This window comes from Triticum urartu, chromosome 5A (assembly GCF_056163025.1).
Source record: "Triticum urartu cultivar PI428250 chromosome 5A, HENAU_Tu73, whole genome shotgun sequence".
NCBI classification, from domain to species: Eukaryota; Viridiplantae; Streptophyta; class Magnoliopsida; order Poales; family Poaceae; genus Triticum; species Triticum urartu.
In genome coordinates, this window is record NC_141877.1 from 86,802,990 (window position 1) to 86,822,984 (window position 19,995).

General features: G+C 47.6%; 1 protein-coding gene across 1 annotated transcript in view; it reads right to left on the reverse strand.

The window, feature by feature from the left end:
* Positions 1 to 861: 861 nt before the first annotated feature.
* The window catches only part of LOC147970417 (E3 ubiquitin-protein ligase SINA-like 10), a 73,303-nt gene continuing 54,169 nt past the window's right edge, over positions 862 to 19,995 (reverse strand). Inside the window, exon 3 of the mRNA XM_087523426.1 lies at positions 862 to 1,093. Within this exon, the coding sequence (XP_087379552.1) occupies positions 862 to 1,093 (232 nt within the window). The remainder of the gene's footprint in view (positions 1,094 to 19,995) is intronic.

Consider the following 19,995-nt stretch of genomic DNA (forward strand, 5'->3'; position numbering starts at 1 on the left):
TCTCGCAGACACAAAACTCCGTCTCTCTGGATCTCATTTCTCTCTGATATCTGTTTGTATGTGACTCACACGCACCCTCTCTCTATCTCTCTCACACCCACACACATAACCCAGCCTTCTGATCCACTCGACTCCTATCTCTAACGCACACTAGCTAGCATCTTTATCTTCCTATTTATCTGTTTCTCTATCAACCTTCTTTCTCGCCCTCACTCTTGATTCCTATCACACACACTACATATGTTTCTCTCTACATGCAGTCAAGTGCCCTCTCTCACACACACATATAACTTCACCCTTTGAACCACCCGACGGTCATCTCCAACACCCAAACTAGCGGATGTCCCTCTAGCTAGCATCTCCATCTCTGTATCTATCTGTAGTTTCTCCGTCAACATTTCTTTCTCGCACGGAGTCTTGCTTCCTATCGCCCACACTATATATGTCTCTCCATACATATGCATTTATAGGTTGGTCTCTTTTGCACAATCGTTGCGCCTCACTCCCTCTGCTCGCCATAGATGCATGCTCCAGCCCACACCACTATCTCTTAAAGACAAAAACACATGCTCAATTGTCGGGACTTCTTCCATGCATTCTCACATGCATGCATATTGTCATACTGATCCGTCTACATACATCTCCTTTTATCCATTTTGATGACAAGTAGTACTTCTTACCCAAAGGAACTTTATATCCAACAGACACAAAATATCCGTTCGACTGTTGGAAATTACTGATCTGATGTCAAAGTAATTGCTGCATCGCCACCAAAACCCACCATTTCTTAAGCTAAAGTAGACCAAGGTAATCCCTATATTAGCATATTACTAATATAAACAGAAGGCAATGTAGAAACATTTAGGACGTGAGCTTGTCAATCTGAATGTGGAGGGACACAAGCTTAGCCCCGGCAAGCGGCTTGGGCGGAACTGTCAAGAAGGTCAGCTCCTGCACGTCGACGTCGCCGGGATCCTTGCTGCTTGTCACCTCCATTTCCACCTTGATGGTGTTGGTCGTGCCTTTGGGCTCCCCCGGCGGGCCGTTCGCCCACAGCTTGGCCACATAGTGCGGTAGTGGGGACGCCCTCGCTCTGATGCATTTGGGATTAAATGAAGAAGACTCTCAAGGAGAGTCTTTTTGGGACTTTTTGGGACTTTTCCAACAATTTCCCTTCATGCACCCATTGGCCCGCCACCCCATGGTGTTGTTTGATTGTTATTTTCTATATACTAGGGGCAACATGGTCATTTAATAACCTCTAGGAAGGGACTAGGGACTTTTTAGTCTCTGGAAACAAATAGGGAGGGACTTTTTAGGGACTAGGAACTTTTTAGTTGGGACTAGAAAAAGTCCTAGGACTAGAGAACCAAACACCACCTTAGAGAGCTCCATCGTCGGGTCCTGTTCGGTCTGCATGATCTCGCCCTCCTCGTGCACAACCATCTCTCGACTTGGGCCGGGGTATTACAAAGCTTTACCGTCACATATTTTATACTACTTCAAGGTGCATTAAATCAACACATGCAAGTATCAAAAGGAGAGTCACGTCATGCATGCATGCGTTGTAATTAATGCATTATTGAAATATATCGAGTGCAGTGCTTTGATGTGTTGCGTCAACTCGTACATCAATGAGAAGTTTGATTATTCTCTCCCTCGCGGACTTAACTGCACCTGCCTTTGGCTGTATGACAGGTTGGCCACACACCTGTCGGGCCCACCTATCATACACGCAAAGGCAGGAGCGTCCCTCCCTCGCCCATGAGCGTGGTGGCAGGCAAGACTAGGAGAAGCTTTCGCTACACGCTCTCCCTCCCGCACGCGGTGGACATGCAGCAGTTCAATCGATGTCAGATGGCCAGAAGCGTACTGTAGTACTCCTCTAGTGCAGTAGTACTCCATCATTGTTCGACTTCCCGAAGAGGCGAAGAGCCAAGCGCAGCCCGAACGCTCGTGTGGCAGTTTCATGTGTAGAGTAGTCTAGGATAGCATGTACCATGCCTGTAAGCTTAAAATCGTTGGGGTCGGCTCCATGCTATGTGGCCGTCTCGAAGTTTAAAAAACAATAGTCTTCTGGACCTACCTGACACCCTGGTGATTGTAGTTTGCATGCTCATCTGGTTAAGACAGGAATATATATTTTAATTTGTTTTTTTGAAAAGGGGGGACTCCCCGGCCTCTGCATCAGAACGATGCATACGGCCACATATATTTTAATTTGTGGTGGGTAAATGTTAGAGTTTGTAGAAAATATATTGTACACTGCGGGTCTTTCAGCCAAGTTTAGAGGCAAGCATGTGGGGCCAGTGCTATGATGTGTCGCGTTAACTCGTACAACAAGGAGAAGCTTGATTTTACTACACGCCTTCTCCCTCACCCATGCGTGCAGTTGCTCGCAAACAAGGACATGCTTTTGCTTAGTAGTACTTCTACAACAAGCTATCCATCCCGCTCGCGGTGGACGGACATGTAGCAGTGGATTCGACACTGTAGAAGTAGTAGTAGTAACATCATTGTTCTTCTTCTCGAAGAGGCGAAGAGCCAAGCGCAAACCGAACGTTGCAGTTGCGAACATTGGAGCATGCATATAGCCAGGCTCTTGCATGAGACAAAATTGCTATGTGAGCCCACTATTGTACTAGTACATACAACTACTTGCTAGTATAGCCCCACCACTCGAATCCATCTACTCCCAAGTCTCTGCGCAACACTGCTCACTCCAATCCAAGACCAAGTGACCAGAAGCCACAAGCACCTATGGAGGCGATGGACGCGAGCGGCCGTCGGCTGTGCTAAATCATCCAAGGCGCCGGCCTGCGGCCCCGTACCACGCAGCGTTTCCTGACGGTGCTGGTGCCCGCAGGCATCGTTCAAACGGCCATCGCCACCGAGGGAGGAAACCCACAGCTGCCGGAGGGGCCCGATCCTCTGCCCGTGCCGTTCTCTTCGACACAGCGCCGGCTCGGGAGGTCCTCCGACCCTTCTTCCTCCCTGTCGTATTGTCCGCAGATCCGACCTGCCGCCGCCGACATCCCGGTGACCCTCAGGTATAAGTTCTTCGAAAGAGGCCTTGCTCTACTGCCCCAGCTCCCCACGTGTCTGCATGTGCATCTTTTTCTACTCCCATCAGCTCTTCCAAAGCCACCTAAATTTTTAGTATTATTAGAGGTAAAGCTACTTCATGCATTCGAATCTAGGGCTTTGTTCAAACAACGAAGAAAGGGGGGGGGGAAGTTGTAGCATGAATCTAGGACTTGATTCAAAGAGGAAATAATATGGTGAAAGTAGTAGAGACCGGATACCCAACCGGTCTCTTGGTTGAAAAGGGAAATAATGGGAAAACGAAGTACAAACTGGATAAGGAACAGATCTATTATTGGTTGAAAAAAGGATAGAAAGTGGCGGCTGGTGGACAAGTCAATAGAGTACGTCCAGGATTAGATTTGCTGCCATCACATAGTAAAAGGTCTCCAAGATTAGATTTGCTGCCCTCACATAGTAAAAGGTCTCAGGATTAGATTTGCTGCCCTCACATAGTAAAAAGTCTCAGGATTAGATTTGCTGCCCTCACATAGTAAAAGGTCTCCAGGATTAGATTTGCTACCCTCACATAGTAAAAGGTCTCCAGGATTAGATTTGCTTCCCTCACATAGTAAAAGGTCTCCAGGATTAGATTTGCTGCCCTCACATAGTACAAAGTCTCCAGGATTAGGTTTGCTGCCCTCACATAGCATGAACAAACTCGGCATCACCACTTTATGCCTCCTTGTAGGTACATTGTGCTGATGCGTCTACTGTCGCATGTCCTTATACTAACCTTTTGCTGTTGTTAATGTAAGGGCGCATGTAAAATGAAGCGATCACACTGTTACCTTAGGGACATGTCTAACCAGTGTTATTGTTAATCTAATGCCTCCAGTGATAAGATGCAATAAAACTGTGTTACAAATGGCACTCCTGCTGTTTTCCCCAGTATGATAAGTAAGTTGCTCCTTTACGCTGCTGAGTGTCCTGGTGTCCCCACGGTCCCATGCCCTTAAACCAACTCTTTAGCTGCTGTTGATTTACTGTATCTTGTAAACAAGCAATGCCACCATTAAAGTAATCCCATATTTGAGGAATCTCATTGTTGATCATAATGCTTCTGGTAACATGAAGCATTGCTGACGTTTTAAAATTTCTACTATCCTTGCGTGATTTCCATGAACATAATTAAGATGCTTCTTTTCATTTTGTATATGTTTCATATATTCTTATTGACCAACAACTGTTTACTTTCTATCTTTTTGTGCAGATAGGGATATCCATTTCACCTTGTTGCTATTGTGACCTTTTGGTGAACTGCACAAAACACTTTTTTTTGGAATGAGTGTCTTGTGTAGTTCAACTAAAATGTCACATGGGCAACATCTCTCAATTTTGGTGGAACTGCACAAAATGGTGATTGGAGTTTCCAAAATCTCCGTCAAGTTCTGCTGGTAATCTGGTGCAACATTTTATTAGCCTTTGCAAGATGGAGCCGTCACTGTCACCACAATGGCACTTTATTTTAGTGGAACTGCACAAAAGGATAAGAAAATTATAGTTGCACCTTACATGAGTCGGACAGCCAACCTTAATGTTCCTCAATTTTAGTGCAACTACTAAAGAAGAACCTGCCAGCTCATAAGAGCAAGTACTTCTTGCTAGCTAAATGATGCAATATTTTCTTCATTTCAGGTGAACTGCAGAAAAAGGCGCATGAATTGAATCATGGAACTCCAAGCAGACCTCATCCAAGTAGAGCTGGAGGTTGAGTTCAAGGAGGCCGCTATTAAAGTGAAATCATGCTCTCCTGTCTCCTTGTTTGTGCTGTGTAAACATGCTGTGCAAACAGGAATACTCAACTACAGATGTTGTGACGGTCAAGAGCATTTGCCAAGTTCTTTGATTGTATGACATGGCTAGCCAAGATGGATTTAATCCCGATATTCACTTTATCAAAAGGCTCTAATGGGTTGGTTCTGAATCTTGCAAGCTGGGAATCAGTGAGATGTGTAGGCATCTTTGTTGTACTTATTATTTGGATCTTATTTGTTGGTTCTGAATCTTGCAAGCTGGGAATCAATGAGATGTGTAGGCATCTTTGTTGTACTTATTATTTGAATCTTATTTGTTGGTTCTGAATCTTGCAAGCTGGGAAACACAGCATGATGATGCAGAGGACAACAACCATAACAAACAGTTCAAACTCGGTAGTATTATATTTTGTGAAAGTGCGACAAATGTGATGATCGTGTGCGTCCTGAGAATAATAATTCTAATTCTTGTGCATGTTGATCCTGTGGCACTGATAGAATGAGCGAATGCATTGCTTGTTTTAAGTACAAATTTCTATTAAAGCTAATTAAATTTAAGTAAAGTGACCACTAACTCCTGTTATTACAGTACCAATACAGACCCGCTCGTGAACCAACGTGTGGCCGAGGGTGCATCTTCTGCCGGGCATGCAGCAGACGAGGGAGGGGTAGTAACTGTTGCCGCCTATACACACTCAACTTATTGTTGAATCTAGTTCCCCAAGAGCTGAAAAACGAACTGCTGCCGCCGCCTACACACTCGTTCACTCGAAGAGACTCCAATGGCGATCCGAGGGGTGAGCCTGCTAGATATGGACTTCAGCAAGGAGTTCCCCTTTGAGTTCGTCGTTCAGTCCTATGGCTGCACCAAGTTGAATGTGATGTACACCAACGATGCGGACTCGGTGAAGCTCTGCCTCGCCTCAGTCCTATGGCTGCACCAGGTTCTAGAGCATTCGCCCGTTTCATCGGCAGCGCCGACTGCACCTTCGCTACGGTGGAGAGAAGGAAGAACGCGACGATTCGGCCATCTGGTGCAACAAGCTTGTCCACATCCAGAAGCAATACAAGATCATCAGCAACGGGTAGGAGAAGGACTCCGTGGTTGACCTCGCTGAGACCGTCATCGACCCCTGATACGCCAACATGAAAGAAGACGACCTAAACACATGGGAGGTACCTCTGAATCTATCCTACATAACCTACACGGCCAAGGGCGCATACGCATGCTACGACATGTACATGCAGATCTTGGACATGAGGGCGTGTCTGCTTCCCGTAACCGACGAGTACACGGACACCCGCAGCGTCATGATCAAGCGTGCCAGGAAGGTCTAGATGTTGAACTTTATCTATTTATAAGCACCTTTAGCATGTGAGTGTTTCATGCATTAGCCTATGTGTCATAATTAATTATCTGTTTTGTCTGAAATATTTCTTTTAAGAACCCATTAACCTGATTGCTTTTTTAGTGGCAATTTGCTTATGTATGTAAACTAGTTCACTTGTCCGTAAAAAAAACTAGTTCACTCGGCTGCCGTGCTTTGAATCTCCTTCCTCCCAACATATTCCCCTCCTCAGGTGGACCCAGCAGGTCTCTGAATTTTCTCCCACTTTCTTTTTCGATGTAAACTGAGTTTTCTCCCAGTACTTTCCCCTAGAACCAACTCAACTGTCCCACGTCTAGCCTAACAAATAATAATACCCCACGTACTATTAACTCATCAAATTAAAATGATATTTTATTTCATAAGTTGAAAGTTCTTACAAAATAATAATAATAATTGTTTATATATAACTTGGCAAGTTAACTCCTAGTGATTGCGTACATAAGCTTGCAAAGATTTTACTGACGTGCAATCATGTGTTTATGTTTTTATAACATTTCTCCGTCTAGCCCAACATGATATTTTCACCCAGCCCAGCAAGTCCGCGGCTTTCGAGAAAAATGCAAATGGGATTTAAATGGGCTGCATAGATGCTACATCATTGTTTCACCTAGCCCACCAAATGGACTAAAAAAACAAATGGACTGACAGCTGGGTCCACGGCCACATCCTAGTTTTTTTGTCATTTGCCAAGTAAGTCGCTTTGTCAGGCTTGTTGGGCTGCAAATCTTCCAAGACGAGGAGAGCTTTCATTCGGCTGGCCGAGAAAATGGCCCATCAGTAAGGAGAAATGGGCTGTACATTTTTAAAACACATCAAACCGGCAATTACTTTCAAATATTTTTTTTCATTTCGAGATTTTAAATTACATTAATTTTTATGCGTGGAGAATTTGTTGGATTTTATATAGATATACATTTATTTTTAAAATCAGTATGAATGTGAGTCAAAATTTTGGGATTAAAAACAGTTCGGACCGCACCGAAATATGCAAAATTTCGTATAATTTTTTAACCGTGTCCACAATATGGGCTATAATGCTAACAAGAAGAATATGGGCTCCAAAAAAAACCTGAAGAATTAGCAAATGGGCTGGATGCTGTTTTCCACAGATTTGAGGCTTTCCTAAAAAAAGGTTGACGCACAAGCAGTGACTGTTGGATGGCCATCCAACGCCCGTCGTGCTTCTGCAATCTCTGCTCTTCCTGCTCCAGCCGCTTAAACAGGCGCCGGCGGGACTGCCTGCTCCCTCCCCCCCGCGGCCGGCTCTGCTGCCGCGCAGGCCTCACCGCCCCACCGTACTCCCATCGCTGGCCTAGCCATCCCTCTACTCACCCACACCTGCTGTTATTCTCCGGCGATGGCAGACGAACTAGTAAACCCTCATACAGTCGTACTCCCCTCCGCGTGGGAAACAACTGCCGAGTCTTCCCTGCCTCCGTGTCATTCCCTTCCTAGGCCTCGCTGTCGTCCAGCTCCCTGGTGCTCTCGGCGTGGCCTGGTCAACGTGGTCAATGACCGACATGCATCTAAAGTGGACGGCCGCATGCAAGGAAATGCCTCCTTATTACGTGCAAAATAATGATTCCTCCACCTGACAGTGGGACCCACCGGACGGTCCACCGTATTTCGTGAAAAAAAGTTTCCCCCTGACTGCTGGGACCCACCAGCTACATCTTTGCACGCAAGGAAGTGCCTGACAGTCGGGACCCACCTGGTCGAAGCGTATGTAGCGTTGTCATTCTGGTCGCGAACGTGTACATACATACTGGTCGATGTAGAGGCGCGCACGTGTCGTAGTAGAGGCGCGCACGTAGCATTTACACGTACGTACAGCGGCCAGGGTGCAAGAAAGAAAATACGGCCACGGATGTGTACATACGGGCGGGGTCTCGAACGCCTACTCACGCATACGTACAGCCAAGGCTCGTGTACATGGCTGGGTCGGAACGGAGAAACAGCGTCGTCGTCGTGTTCATGGGGAGGCAACGGAATGCGTCATGTTCATGGGGAGGCAACGGAATGCGTCGTGTTCATCGGGAGGGCTTGGATGGAACAGGCGATGGAAACGAGGCCTGGCGTACCACAGAACGGAGGAAATGACCTTGTGTTCGACCGACCACGTTCGAAACGGGATCCTGTTGATCAGGAGGGGTCTGGCGTACCGCAAAAACGGAGGAAACGGACCTCCTACGGTCAAAACGGGGGTCCTGTTGATCGGGAGGGGTGTGGCGTACCGCAAAACGGAGGAAACGGACTTGTGTTGGAGCGCTACGGTCGAAACGGGGGTCATGTTCATCGGGAGGGGTGTGGCGTACCGCAAAATGGGACTCCACGGGATACTGTTCATCTCCACCGCCGACCCCCTCCAGCCTCCACGAGCTACTGTTCATCCACCGTCGACCCCCTCCAGCCTCCACGAGCTACTGTTCATCCACCGTCGACCTCCTCCAGCCTCCACCTGCGACTGTTCATCCATGGGCTCCTGTTCATCCAGCCTCCACCGCGCGCTACTCCACCGGCTACTGTTCAACCACCCCTCCACCGTCTACTGTTTATCCAGCCCTCCACACCACGGGGTCCTGTTCAACCACCCCTCCACCATCTACTGTGCATCCAGCCCTCCACACCACGGGATCCTGTTCATCCACCCCTCCACGGGCACCCTCCACCGTCTACTATTCATCCAGCCCTCCACCACACCACGGGGTGCTGTTCATCCAGAGGCAACGCCACCGCTCACTGTTCATCCAAACCCCCACCGCAACACTCACTGTTCATCCAGAGGCAGCATCGATCGGCTTCAGTTAGCAGCAGTAGCGAAGGAATCGCTTGATCGGGTTCAGTTAACAGCCATCGATCGATCGCTCGGGTTCAGTAACGCGTAGCCTGCAGTGCAATCGCTCGGGTTCAGTTAGATCCCAACGCCTCGCTCGGGTTCAGTTAGAGCCAACGCCTCGCACACATGCGCGTACGTGTATGAGAGAAACGCACATCGCTCGGCCCCCGACCTCCCACCGTGACCGGGAACTCCCCGAAATTTTCCTCCCCCTCGCTTCTACCACGGTTTTTTCCGTCATGGACAACCCAAAGAATGTCATGCAGCTGCGTCTCCGGCCCGCCCAGGACGAAAAGCCCATTTTTTGTCATGATTTTTTGTCATAGAAGTAGGAGCCCACCACATCTATGATGATACTGGATTTTGTCACAATTATCGTCATAGAAGTGTCATGTGTAGAATTTTTTTTCCGTTCGGCCCAAAATGTCACGGATGTGTGTTTTTTTTGTAGTGGTGGCCTTGTCCTTTCGGATGAGCTTGCCACCATTGTCTTCCCTCTTCTCATACGGGCACTCCGCAACAAAATGACTCACGTTGCGACAATTGTAGCAAGTCCTTACACGTTGCTTGCTCTTCGTGCCACTTGAGTTATTCTTGTTAAAGTTTGGCCTTGAGTTTTTCTTGCTCCAAAATTGCCTTGAAGCGAGTGCCATGTGTTCATGATATGCATACTTTGTATCTTCGGGGTTGCTCTCCTCTTCTTCCTCTTCTTCTTCTTCAACGCAGAGCTTGGCGTTCAATGCAAGGTTGGGCTTCTTTTCCCTTTGAGAACGAAGCACCTCATTGTCGGCGGTCTTGTCCAAAATGTTCATGGCCACAAACTCATCCAACACTTCGCTTGAGGTCAAAGTGTGGAAGTCCAGCCTCTAACGAATGACGGAGGACATGGCCTTGTGTTAGGGCATCATTGCCTTGAGGAATTTGCGCTTGATCCAATTGTCATCCATGTCCTTGCTCCCGTGATCTCGGAGTGAGACCGCGAGTTTGGTTACTCTCCGATAAAGCTCACGAGGTTCTTCATCTTATTTCATTGCAAACTCATCGGCCTTATCTTGCACCACTTCATAGTTGGAGCGTTGAATGCTTGCGCTTCCCCGGTAGAGCGAGACAACACAAAGCCATGCGTCTTTGGCCAAGGCGAAGGGCCGAAGATGAGGTAGATCTTCAGGTGGAATTGCATCTTGAATGATGAATAGAGCATTCTCATTGAATTGGTTATCCGCGGCTTCTCGAGGAGTGAAGTTGCTTGGATCATGCGGATGGAAACCTTCTTCAATGATTCTCCAAAGATTAGTGTTCACATTATTTAAATGACGTTTAAAGCGGTAAACCCAAGAATCAAAGTCCTCATTTTTCACAATCTTAGGGGGAGGATCGGCATGAGTCAAATGACTGGAAGGAACTGGTCCACCATAAACAAGTAGTGGTTCCACATGAGCAAAGATGCCAGTGCCATTTTTACCACTAGAAGAAGGAGCCTTTTCACTACTAGCTTCCCCCTTGTCGGAGATAGCATCCGTCACCTTGTCGGTGGGATCACCCACTTTCAACGGTGCGGTGGATAGTTTAAGCCCCTCAAGGAATTTAGTAAACATGCTTTGAACCTCGGTCGTCATGGAGGTTTTCAATGTCTCCAAGGCCACATTGAACTCCTCATGAGAGACCGAGGTTCCCCCATCGCCCGTAGACGAGGTCGGATTCACACCGGAGTGTTCCTCCACACCGTCTATGGTATCAACCATACTCTTCGGACGGTAAAGTCCTTAATAAAGAGACGAGGCTCTGATACCAATTGAAAGGATCGATATGGTTGACTAGAGGGGGGGGGGTGAATAGGCAACTAACAATTTTTAGCTTTTCTTTAACAATTTAAACTTTCCATCAAAGTAGGTTGTCTAGATATGCAACTAGGTGAGCAACCTATATGATGCAACAAGGATAGGAACACAAGCAAGCTAGAGATATAACACAAATAAGCTTGCACGAGTAAAGGCACGAGATAACCAAGAGTGGAGACGGTAGAGACGAGGATGTGTTACCAAAGTTCCTTCCCTTTGAGGGGAAGTACGTCTCCGTTGGAGCGGTGTGGAGGCACAATGCTCCCCAAGAAGCCACTAGGGCCACCGTATTCTCCTCAAGCCCTCACACAATGCGAGATGCCGTGATTCCACTATTGGTTCCCTTGGAGGCAGTGACCGAACCTTTACAAACAAGGTTGGGGCAATCTCCACAACTCAATTGGAGGCTCCCAACAACACCACAAAGCTTCACCACAATGGACTATGGCTCCACGGTGACCTCAACCGTCTAGGTTGCTCAAACACCCAAGAGTAACAAGATCCGCAAGGGATTAGTGGGGGGAATCAAATTTCTCTTGGTGGAAGTGTGGACCGAGGCCTTCTCAACCACTCTCGAGCAAATCAACAAGTTTGATTGGCTAGGGAGTGAGATCGGGCGAAAATGGAGCTTAGAGCAACAATGGAGCTTAGGGTTGGAAGAGATGGGTCAACAGGGAAGAAGGGACCCCTTTTATTGTGTGGAACAAAGATCCAACCGTTATCCACCTACCAGCCCGCGGGCAGTGGTACTACCGCTCCAGGCCAGCGGTACTACCACAGGGCCACGCGGTACTACCGCTTGCCACCAAGCGGTACTACCGCAAGGTCATGCGGTACAACCGTGCAGGCCCGCGGTACTACCACAGCACCAGCAACAGCTAGGGCGGACCAGTGGCACAAGTGCTGAGGGCGGTACTTCCGCGGGCGTGGTACTACCGCTCCCCCTTGCGGTACTACCGCAAGGCAGGAACCCCCTAGCCCGGGAAGAGTGTGGATAAGGAAACAACCGTGCCTACTTCCGTGGAAAAGCGGAAGAAGCAAAAACCCGACACAGTACTACTGCAGAGGGGCGGTACTACCGCCTGACAGCTGAGCACGGTACTACCGCGGAAGGAAAGCGGTACTACCGTGGTGGGCGCAGATGTAAAAAATTACATCCGACCCTACTACCACAGGGAAGCGGTACTATCCTGGTGGGCTATGGTAGTCCAGCTCCAGGGAGCGGTACTACCATGGGCACCTGCGGCACTACCGCGCCGCAGCATGGTACTACCGCTGGTGCCTACGGTACTACCGCTCACCTGGGAGCAGTACTACCGCGAGCCAACACAACAGCCGGAAACAAGGGACGAGATAAACAACGGAGGAAGCTCCAAGGTGCAAGGGAAAGGAGGGGACAAGGAAGAAACGTGTACGTGATGATTCCACCCAAACCTTTCCGACACGGACCCCCTCTTAATAGTATGGCTTTCCCAAGACTCAAATCCACCAAAAAGAAACGTAGAAAAGACGCCGCCATCAATAGTCTTCGAGGGGCACCCAACCGTCTTGTTCCTAGCGATGAAATGTCTGGGATACTCAAGGCACACGATTAGTCCGCAAACGCGTTGTCATCAATCACCAAAACACCTTAGGGATAAATATGCCCTTACACATGTAACCAACACCTTGGCCCAAATGGCCAACTATAGAAATGGCAGAATTCCTAACATCCTTGACTCATTGTACCATATCCAACTAAGCTGAAATATGTGACCGCACCAATCACTACGGGCCACAGAGGGTAAAATGCTAACAAGAAACAAAGGGGATTTGCATTGCACAATATCACAGGATAATTAACAATACCCTTTTCTAGAATCAGAGAAATCAGTTTGGAACCAAGTCATGGACCCAGATTGGGTAGTTTTAGAACTCCTTGTTCCAATGGCTCGAGTACCCTTTACGTTGGCATAGAAATGGAGTGAACCATAAGATCCCTCTATCGTACTCCTTGGCCAGGGACTCCAGCGTGTTGTCCAGAAGTGACACGACCATGAGCGCCACCATTGGACCAGAGCCAAAAATTGTGCTGATGATGTCATTGAACTGCGACACCAAAGAGCATAGAGATGAAATTAGAAATAAAAATCCACATACCAGGAACTCAAGACTCAAACTAACAAAATCACTCTCAAATCAGATGCTCCACTGACATACTCAAACTAGCTAACCAGATCGAAGTACGCAAATTAAGGAATGAGCTCATCAAGTTTGGTGTCAATCCAAACACGTATGAGCCTCCAATCCCAGGTTCAACATTGTCTAGTGAGATGCAACAAATCTGGACTGAACCTCCCTCCTTATTTCTCTCTCTGAGAGGTTATGTTCTTGTTGTGTGCTCTCTCTCTCTCACTCTCACAATGGCAGCCACCACCAGCTAGTGGAGTGGCTAGTTTTTTTCTTCCTTCACTTCACTTTGAAGCGCTCACAATGGTTGTATACAACAAAGATCAACTTCACGCATGTTGAACTTATGGGTTGATGTTGTGCTACCAACACACCTCAATGTGGAGAGACTTAGCCCAACAACATAGTCGCGACAGGGGCATCTAACTCGACATCATGTCCGGGTTGCTTGATCCATGGTAGAAGATGTCCCTGCGCTCAGCGACGAGAATGACAAAGCTATGTCCCACCATGGGCGCAAACGCCGATTCACATGCTACCCCCGACCTGGTCCCCCTAGGCTCCAATGGATGGAGATTGACCTTGGTGATCTCCTGGTGCAGTCCATCACTGTTGCTGCGCTAGCCCTGACCGGCCATCGCGGGCATGCTCTCGGCCTATTGACGACCAAGAGGTTGTCCATGGGAGAGGAGGTGGGCATTGAGGTCCGCGAGGTGCTGTCGCATAGACATGAAGGAAATATGCCCTAGAGGCAATGATAAAGTTGTTATTTTATATTTCCTTATATCATGATAAATGTTTATTATTCATGCTAGAATTGTATTAACCGGAAACTTGATACATGTGTGGATACATAGACAAAAACACCGTGTCCCTAGTAAGCCTCTACTAGAATAGCTCGTTAATCAAAGATGGTTAAGTTTCCTAACCATAGACATGTGTTGTCATTTGATAAACAGGATCGCATCTTTAGGAGAATGATGTGATGGACAAGACCCATCCGTTAGCTTAGCATATTGATCGTTCAGTTTTATTACTATTGCTTTCTTCATGTGAAATACATATTCCTTCGACTATGAGATTATGCAACTCCCGGATACCAAAGGAATACCTTGTGTGCTATCAGACGTCACAAAGTAACTGGTTGATTATAAAGTTGCTCTACAGGTATCTCCGAAGGTGTTTGTTGGGTTGGCATAGATCGAGACTAGGATTTGTCAATCCAATTAATGGAGAGGTATCTCTGGGCCCTCTCGGTAATACACATCATAATAAGCCTTGCAAGAAATGTGACTAATGAGTTAGTTGTGGGATGATGTATTACAGAACGAGTAAAGAGACTTTCCGGTAACGAGATTGAACTAGGTATGAAGATACCTACGATCGAATCTCGGGCAAGTAACATACCGATGACAAAGGGAATAAAGTATGTTGTCATTACGGTACGACCGATAAAGATCTTCGTAGAATATGTGGGAACCAATATGAGCATCCAGGTTCCGCTGCTGGATATTGACCAGAGAGGTGTCTCGGTCATGTCTACATAGTTCTCGAACCCATAGGGTCCGCACGCTTAACGTTCGATGATGATTTTGTATTATATGAGTTATGTGATTTGGTGACCGAATGTTGTTCGGAGTCCCGGATGAGAGCACAGACATGACGAGGAGTCTCGAAATGGTTGAGAGGTAAAGATTCATGTATTGGATGATGATATTTGGATACCGAAAGTGTTCGGGGGGTACCGGGTACATATCGGGTCACCCAAAGGGGTTCCGGGCATCATCGCGGCAACTACATGGGCCAAGAAGGGGATAGACCAGCCCCTAGGGGGCTGGTGCACCCCATGTAGGCCGAAATAAGGGGGAAGAAAATAGGGGAAGGGATAAAGGAATTGGAGCAATTCGGCCTCCCCCTTCCTTCTCTCCTCCCTCCTCCTTCCTCCCCCTCCAGATGAATATGGAAGGGGGAGGCCGAATTGGGAGGCGCCCAAGTAGGATTCCTCCTACTTGGGGCACCCCCTTGGCTGCCTCTCCTTCCCTCCAATCTATATATATGAGGGGGGCACCGCTAGAACACACATCAACAGTTGTTAGCCGTGTGCGGCGCCCCCTCCACAGTTTATGCCTCCGGGCATATTCACGTAGTGCTTAGGCGAAGCCCTGCGCGGATCATTTCACCATCACCGTCACCATGCCGTTGTGCTGACGAAACTCTCCCTCGACACTTTGCTGGATCAAGAGTTTGATGGATGTGATCGAGCTGAACGTGTGCAGAACTCGGAGGTGCCGTATGTTCGGTGCTTGATCGACCAGAATGAGAAGTTCGACTAAATCAACCGCGTTATCAAATGCTTCTGCTTTCGGTCTACGAGGGTACATGGACACACTCCCCCTCTCGTTGCTGTGAATCTCCTAGATAGATCTTGCGTGAGCGTAAGATTTTTTTGAAATTGCATGCTACGTTTCCTAACAGTGGTATCAGAGCCAGGTCTTTACGTAGATGATATGCACGCGTAGAACACAAAGAGTTGTGGGCGGTGATCATCATAGTGCTTACCACTGATACGTTCATCTTGCATCATGTTTTCTTACTTTATTTATAATGTTTTATCTATAATAATGCTTTTGAAGTAATTCTAATGCCTTTTCTCTCATAATTTGGAAGGTACACACCAAGATGGAGAATTCCGACAGCTGGAAATCTAGACCTGAAAAAGCTACGCCAGGCTACCTATTCTGCACAACTCCAAATGAGCTGAAACTTCATGGAGATTTTTTTATGGAATATATAATAATTACTGGAGCAAATAACCACTAGAGGGGGCCCACCATGTGGGCACAACCCACCTGGGCACGCTAGGGCCCCCAGGCACGCCCTGCTGGGTTGTGCCCTCCTCGGCCCACCTTCGGTGCCAATCTTCTGGTATATAGGTCATTTTGACATAGAAAAAAATAAGGAGAGGACTTTCGGGACGAAGTGCCGCCGCCTCGTGGCGGAACTTGGGCAGGAGCACTTTTGCCCTCTGGCGGAGCAATTCAGCCGGGGGGACTTCCCTCCCGGAGGGGAAAATCATCGTCCTCATCATCACCAACAACTCTCCCATCTTGGGGAGGGAAATCTCCATCAACATCTTCAACAACACCATCTCATCTCAAACCCTAGTTCATCTCTTGTGTTCAATCTTGTTACTGAAACTATAGATTGGTGCTTGTGGGTGACTAGTAGTGTTGATTACATCTTGTAGTTGATTACTATATGGTTTATTTGGTGGAAGATGATATGTTCAGATCTAATATGCTATTTAATACTCCTCTAATCATGATCATGTTTATCATTTGTGAGTAGTTACTTTTGTTCTTGAGTTCACGGGAGAAATCATGTTGCAAGTAATCATGTGAACTTGATATGTGTTCGATATTTTGATAGTATGTATGTTGTGATTCCCTTAGTGGTGTTATGTGAACGTTGAATACATGACACTTCACCACATTTGGGCCTAAGGGAATGCATTGTGGAGTAGCAATTAGATCTTGGGTTGTAGGATTGACAAAAACTTAAACCCTAGTTTATGCGCTATTCCGTAAGGGGCCGATTGGATCCAAAAGTTTAATGCTATGGTTAGAATTTATTCTTAATACTTTTCTCATAGTTGGGGATGCTTGTGGGAGGGTTAATCATAAGTAGGAGGTTTGTTCAAGTAAGAACAACACCTAAGCACCGGTCCACCCACATATCAAATTATCAAACTAGCGTACACAAATCGAACCAACATGATGAAAGTGACTAGATGAAATTCTCGTGTACCCTCAAGAACGCTTTGCTTATCATGAGAGACTATTTTGGCCTGTCCTTTGCCTCAAAAGGATTGGGATACCTTGCTGCACTTTTGTTACTACTATCGTTACTTGCTTGTTACAAATTATCTTGCTATCAAACTACTCTGCTACTTACAATTTCAGCACTTGCAGACACTACCTTACTGAAAATTACTTGTCATTTCCTTCTGCTCATCATTGGGTTCGACACTCTTACTTATCGAAAAGAGCTACAATTAATCCCCTATACTTGTGGGTCATCAAGGCTATTTTCTGGCGCTGTTGCTTGATACATCTCCATCGTATGTACTTTTCCAAACACTTTTGCCCTTGTTTTGGACTCTAACTTCCATGATTGGAATGGAACTAACCCGAACTGATGTTGTTTTCAGCAGAATTGCCATGGTGTTATTTTTTGTGCAGAAATAAAAGTTCTCAGAATGACCTAAAAATCAATGGAGAATATTTTTGGAATATATAAAAAATACTGGCGAAAGAATCAAGGCCAGGGCGGCCCACACCCTGTCCACGAGGGTGGGGGGGGGGCTCCTACCCCCCTGGGCGCACCCCCTGCCTCGTGGGCCCCCTGGTGCTCCACCGACCTCAACTCCAACTCTATATATTCATGTTCGGGGAGAAGAAAAAGCAGGGAGTAGGATTCATCGCGTTTTACGATACGGAGCCGCCGCCAAGCCCTAATCTCTCTCCGGAGGGCTGATCTGGAGTCCGTTCGGGGCTCCGGAGAGGGGAATCCATCGCCATCATCATCATCAACCTTCCCCCATCATCAATTTCATGACGCTCACCGCCGTGCGTGAGTAATTCCATCGTAGGCTTGCTGGACGGTGATGGGTTGGATGAGATTTATCATGTAATTGATTTAGTTTTGTTAGGGTTTGATCCCTAGTATCCATTATGTTCTGAGATTGATGTTGCTATGACTTTTCTATGCTTAATGCTTGTCATTAGGGCCCGAGTGAGGGAGTCCTGGATTAGGGGGTCCTCGGACAACCGGACTATATACTTTGGCCGGACTGTTGGACTATGAAGATACAAGGTTGAAGACTTCGTCCCGTGTCCGGGTGGGACTCTCCTTTGCGTGGAAGGCAAGCTTGGCAATAAGGATATGTAGATCTCCTTCCCTGTAACTGACTCTGTGTAACCCTAGCCCCCTCCGGTGTCTATATAAACCGGAGGGTTTAGTCCATAGGACAACAACGATCATAATCATAGGCCAGCTTCTAGGGTTTAGCCTCTATGATCTCGTGGTAGATCAACTCTTGTAATACTCATATCGTCAAGATCAATCAAGCAGGAAGTAGGGTATTACCTCCATTGAGAGGGCCCGAACCTGGGTAAACATTGTGTCCCCCGCCTCCTGTTACCATCAGCCTTAGACGCACAGTTCGGGACCCCCTACCCGAGATCCGCCGGTTTTGACACCGACATTGGTGCTTTCATTGAGAGTTCCACTGTGCCGTCATGATAAAGGCTTGATGGCTCCATCGATCATCGGCAAGAACGCGATCCAGGGTGAGGTTTTTCTCCGCGGACAGATCTTCGTATTTGGCGACTTCGTACTGCGGGCCAACTCACTTGGCCATCTGGAGCAGATGAGAGCTACGCCCCTGGCCATCAGGTCAGGTTTGAAGCTTGAACTATACTGCCGACATCCGCGGAGACTTGATCTTCAACGGATTCGAGCCCATGTCAGGTGCGCCTCAAAGTCACGACGAGCATGACTTAGCCCTGCTGTCGGACGGTGTTCGGGAGATCACACCTGTGGCTACTCCGGCCCTCAATCAGGAGAAGATCGTGCCGTCCGAGGACAGGTGGATGGACCCCGCCATGGAGGCCGCACACTCAGCGGCGATAGAGCCGAATACTGACTTCACCTCCTATGATACCTGTGTCATCGGACCCTTGGATTCGTCCCCGGCCACAGGCTCCGAACCACTTGCGTCCGTGCCTATCGAATCTGATTGGGCACCGATCATGGAGTTTACCTCCATGGATATCTTTCAGCACTCGCCCTTAGGCGACGTGCTAAATTCATTGAGGTCTCTCTCCTTGTCAGAAGACCCTTGGCCGAACTATGTCCGGCTTGAGTGGGAAGCGGACGACGAAGAAATTCATTCCCCACCCACCACCCACTTAATAGCCACTGTCGACGACTTAACCGACATGCTTGATTTCGGCTCCGAAGACATCGACGGTATGGACGACGATGCAAGAGAAGAACTGGAACCACCGCCCATAGGGCGCTGGACAACCACCTCATCATATGATATATATATATATATATATATATATATATATATATATATATGGTGGACACCCCCAAAGAAAGTGATGGCAATAAGGCAACGGAGGATAATCCCCTCGAGAAGCAATCTAAGCACCGGCATCATCGGCGCCGCTCTAAGCCCCGCCATAGCAAAAGCAGCGATACCGGCACAAGAGGCAATAACGCTGCGGATAGTGCCGAAGACGAAGACAATCCCCTCTAGCCAGGCTTCGAGCAGGAGGATGGGCAAGCTAGCCCTAAGGAACAGACGACGGTTGGAGAATCAGAGGATGACAATTACATGCCCCTCTCCGAAGTTATACTAAAAGCAAATCCAGCCGGGCCGAATACAACATACAAGACTCGTACGAACTGCGTCGTGATATAGCCCGGCACAGAGGCACCGCACACCCCCTATGCTTCACCGATGAAGTAATGGATCACTAATTCCCAGAAGAGTTTAAACCCATGAACATTGAATCATATGATGGTACAACAGACCTCGCGGTATGGATTGAAGATTTCCTCCTCCACATCCACATGGCTAGCGGTGACGATCTACATGCCATCAAGTACCTCCCACTAAAACTCAAAGGGCCGGCTCGGCATTGGCTGAATAGCCTGCCGGCAAACTCCATTGGCAGTTGGGAAAACTTGGAAGACACATTCCTTAACAACTTCTAGGGCACTTATGTGTGACCACCGGATGCTGATGACTTGAGTCACATTACCCAACAGCCCGGGGAGCCAGCCAAGAAATTCTGGACTCGGTTCCTAACTAAAAAGAACCAAATTGTCGATTGTCCGGATGCCGA